Source organism: Tarenaya hassleriana, unplaced genomic scaffold (genome assembly GCF_000463585.1).
Source record: "Tarenaya hassleriana unplaced genomic scaffold, ASM46358v1 Cleome138, whole genome shotgun sequence".
In the NCBI taxonomy this organism is placed as follows: domain Eukaryota; kingdom Viridiplantae; phylum Streptophyta; class Magnoliopsida; order Brassicales; family Cleomaceae; genus Tarenaya; species Tarenaya hassleriana.
The window spans coordinates 28,435-32,644 of record NW_010964379.1 but is presented as its reverse complement, the minus strand read 5'-3'; the positions used below and the strand labels follow the sequence as shown (position 1 = coordinate 32,644).

Below are 4,210 nucleotides of genomic sequence, written 5' to 3'. Positions count from 1 at the left end.
AAATTTTTATTTTATATCCGCTGCGCAAACCCTAGAATCGATCTCTTAGGAATAGGATTCGCTCTAGAGATCCCAGGAAACCCAACAATGGGCCCTATGCAATGTGAAGGAAACATGAAGCTTTGATATCCCTGTTTTGAACTTGGTGTAGGGTGAGAGTTTTCTCCTTCGATCGGGATTGAAACGGAGTGGCCTTCACAAAGGATAGACTCGAAAGGGGCGTGTCTTGAGGCTTAAAGTCTTGTAGGTATGTTGTCCGAAATATACTTCCGTGATTTACCCCAATGGCTGCTAAAATCCATCTGAAACACATGAAAAATCATCGAAAAATGATCAGAATAAATGAGCGGGTCGCCCAAAAAATGGGCGGTCGCTCGGCGGGAGTGATTTTTGCTCAGAGAAAACGAGCGGGGCGCTCAAAAAATGGGCGACCGCTCGTTTTTTTTTTTTTTTTTTGAAGAGCTGGTCGCTCATAAAACGAGCGACCGCTCACTTCCCGATTTTTTTCGATGCAAAACGGATCTTTTCTCGCACTCGTGTTGTATCTGATCGAAGAGGTTGTTACGAGAGAATTTTGGAGGTTTAGTTAAGAAAAGAGAAAAGAAACAAGGAAGGTGAAGAATGTACATCTCGGTATGAACCGGGTTGCTAGTTAAGGTCGTAGCTAGACCGAAGTGCGGTTTAATCGATTAAGGAGAGGGAGAGTACAGAGGTACCTCCTTCTGGTCTAATACTCCCTGGATTGTATGGCTTGAGTCTTTGAGTGTTGACCATGAAAGTTCCGCCTTTTCCGTTGTCGAGTTCTACCGCTCCATGAGATGTAACGTTCTTTATGATGAACGGTCCCGACCACCTTGATTTCAGTTTTCCTGGAAAAAGTTTTAGTCGAGAATTGAATAAAAGAACGAGGTCACCTTGTTGGAGGTTTCGATCGAGGATGTGCCGGTCGTGCCACTTCTTGGCCCGCTCCTTGTAAATCCGCGCGTTTTCATATGCGTCCAAGCGAATTTTCTCTAGGTGATGGAGCTCTAGCACTCGTTTCTCCGCTTGTGGAGCAAGTTCGGGATCCCAATCAGTGTATGATTTCTCTTTTGAACGGAATTTTCTCTAGGTGATGGAGCTCTAGCACTCGTTTCTCCGCTTGTGGAGCAAGTTCGGGATCCCAATCAGTGTATGATTTCTCTTTTGAACGTTGAGATGAGTCAAGAACGGTATGGGGGGTCGACAGGATGCTTCCGGGGTCCAAATCTTCATTTCCAGGTGAAAACAGGCGGGTCGCCCATTTTTCGAGCGGGTCGCTCGCTTCTACAGTGTCTGGATCGTTTTTGCTCAGAGAAAACGGGCGGGTCGCCCATTTTGACGGGCGGTCGCTCGCTTCTACAGTATCCGGACCGCTTTTGCTCAGACAAAACGGGCGGGTCGCCCGTTTTTTACACTGGGTCGCCCATTTTTCGTACCGGTCGCTCGCGTGAACAGTGCCGCTGCTCAGACAAAATGAGCTGGTCGCCCATTTTTCAGGCGGGTCGCCCGCGTGAACAGTGTCGCTGCTCAGACAAAACAGGCGGGTCGCCCATTTTTCGGGCGGGTCGCCCGTTTTACTCTGCACTTCATTTTTGGCTTCTTGACCGTCTAACGCTCGTCTTATCTCTTCAATCTCCTCCCAATTACTGTACAAACTTGCTTCTACGGCCATTAGTGACACTTCTAGCGGGTCTACCTCACGGAACTCTCCGATCACTTCTTCCGCCGTTGCTTCAAGTATATCCGCATAACACACCGTATCATTGGTCGAGGGCTGCTTCAAGTTCTGATCAAGTGAGAATTCAACTGTTTCATCTCCGATCTTCATAGTTAATCTCCCAGCCCGAACGTGCACTATGGCATCCGCTGTACTAAAAAATGGTCGTCCTAAAATGATTGGAACTTTGGAGTCTTCATCCATGTCTAGCACAACAAAATCGACCGGTACATAAAACTCACCAATCTTCAAAGGTACATCTTCTAATATTCCCGCTGGGTACTTGATCGATCTATCCGCTAATTGTAATGCCATCCTTGTCGGTTTTAGCTCACCGACGTTCAATTTCTTGTAGATTGACAAGGGCATTAAACTTACACTCGCTCCAAGATCACACAAGGCTCGATCGATGTCGATGTTTCCTAGCTTACAAGGGATAGAGAAACTTCCCGGATCAGCCATTTTTGGGGGAAGTTCATGCTTCATGATTGCAGCACTGATCTCGGTACTAAGGGCTACTGTTTCCTTTTCCACAACCCTTTTCCTCGCCAAGATGTCTTTTAGAAACTTCGCATATGAGGGCATTTTGAGAATTACCTCATGAAAGGGCATCGTAATCTCCATCTTTTTCAACATCTCCGCAAACTTCCCAAACTGACTTTCCTCATTAAATTTCCTTAGACGAGAAGGAAAAGGGATTGGAGGTACCTTAGGTGACGGTGGAATGTAGATGGGTTCTTTCTCATGTTCTTGCACCTTTGGAGTGTCTTCCTCTACAGCCTTGCTTTTTTCCTCTCTTGTTAGCCTTGGAGGTGATGTCTTCTCAACCATCGGAGGGGTGATCTCCGGAAGTTGTTTTCCACTCAGCTCCACTGCATTGATATATTCCCGAGGGTTCATCTCGTTCTTACCGGGGAGCATGCCTTGCTGTCTTGATGAGGAGGAAGATGCGAGTTGAGCCACTTGATTGTCCAAGATCTTCAAGTGAGCTTGTACTCCTTCCAATTGTTTCTTGAATGCAATTTGCTCATTTTCAATGCTCCCAATGGATACTCCTTGCGATTTTTGACCTTGGAGAATTTGCAATAGCATATCCTTGATGTCCGGGTCTTGCTCCTTGGGTTGTACTTGCTGCGATCTGTAGTTAGAATCCCCTTGGTAGCCTTGGCTCCCTTGACCTTGTTATTGATACTTTGATTGAAAACCCGGAGGTCTTTGGTTGTTCCGTTGGAAAGCGGGTTGAGGATTTAGCGCATTTGACGTGTTCTTGTAAGAGAAATTGGGATGCCAAGGCTACCAAGGGGATTCTAACTACAGATCGCAGCAAGTACAACCCAAGGAGCAAGACCCGGACATCAAGGATATGCTATTGCAAATTCTCCAAGGTCAAAAATCGCAAGGAGTATCCATTGGGAGCATTGAAAATGAGCAAATTGCATTCAAGAAACAATTGGAAGGAGTACAAGCTCACTTGAAGATCTTGGACAATCAAGTGGCTCAACTCGCATCTTCCTCCTCATCAAGACAGCAAGGCATGCTCCCCGGTAAGAACGAGATGAACCCTCGGGAATATATCAATGCAGTGGAGCTGAGGAGTGGAAAACAACTTCCGGAGATCACCCCTCCGATGGTTGAGAAGACATCACCTCCAAGGCTAACAAGAGAGGAAAAAATCAAGGCTGTAGAGGAAGACACTCCAAAGGTGCAAGAACATGAGAAAGAACCCATCTACATTCCACCGCCACCTAAGGTACCTCCAATCCCTTTTCCTTCTCGTCTAAGGAAATTTAATGAAGAAAGTCAGTTTGGGAAGTTTGCGGAGATGTTGAAAAAGATGGAGATTACGATGCCCTTTCATGAGGTAATTCTCAAAATGCCCTCATATGCGAAGTTTCTAAAAGACATCTTGGCGAGGAAAAGGGTTGTGGAAAAGGAAACAGTAGCCCTTAGTACCGAGATCAGTGCTGCAATCATGAAGCATGAACTTCCCCCAAAAATGGCTGATCCGGGAAGTTTCTCTATCCCTTGTAAGCTAGGAAACATCGACATCGATCGAGCCTTGTGTGATCTTGGAGCGAGTGTAAGTTTAATGCCCTTGCCAATCTACAAGAAATTGAACGTCGGTGAGCTAAAACCGACAAGGATGGCATTACAATTAGCGGATAGATCGATCAAGTACCCAGCGGGAATATTAGAAGATGTACCTTTGAAGATTGGTGAGTTTTATGTACCGGTCGATTTTGTTGTGCTAGACATGGATGAAGACTCCAAAGTTCCAATCATTTTAGGACGACCATTTTTTAGTACAGCGGATGCCATAGTGCACGTTCGGGCTGGGAGATTAACTATGAAGATCGGAGATGAAACAGTTGAATTCTCACTTGATCAGAACTTGAAGCAGCCATCGACCAATGATACGGTGTGTTATGCGGATATACTTGAAGCAACGGCGGAAGAAGGGATCGGAGAATT

At 45.9% G+C, this 4,210-nt stretch overlaps 1 protein-coding gene across 1 annotated transcript; it reads left to right on the top strand.

Annotated features, from left to right (window-relative positions):
• Window positions 1–3,611: 3,611 nt before the first annotated feature.
• Window positions 3,612–3,954, top strand: LOC104808005 (the record flags this gene model as incomplete). The annotated part of the gene is made up of 1 exon (XM_010533484.1): window positions 3,612–3,954. A coding segment is annotated over exon 1 (343 nt), but the record flags the coding sequence as incomplete, so codon positions are not given.
• Window positions 3,955–4,210: the final 256 nt, after the last annotated feature.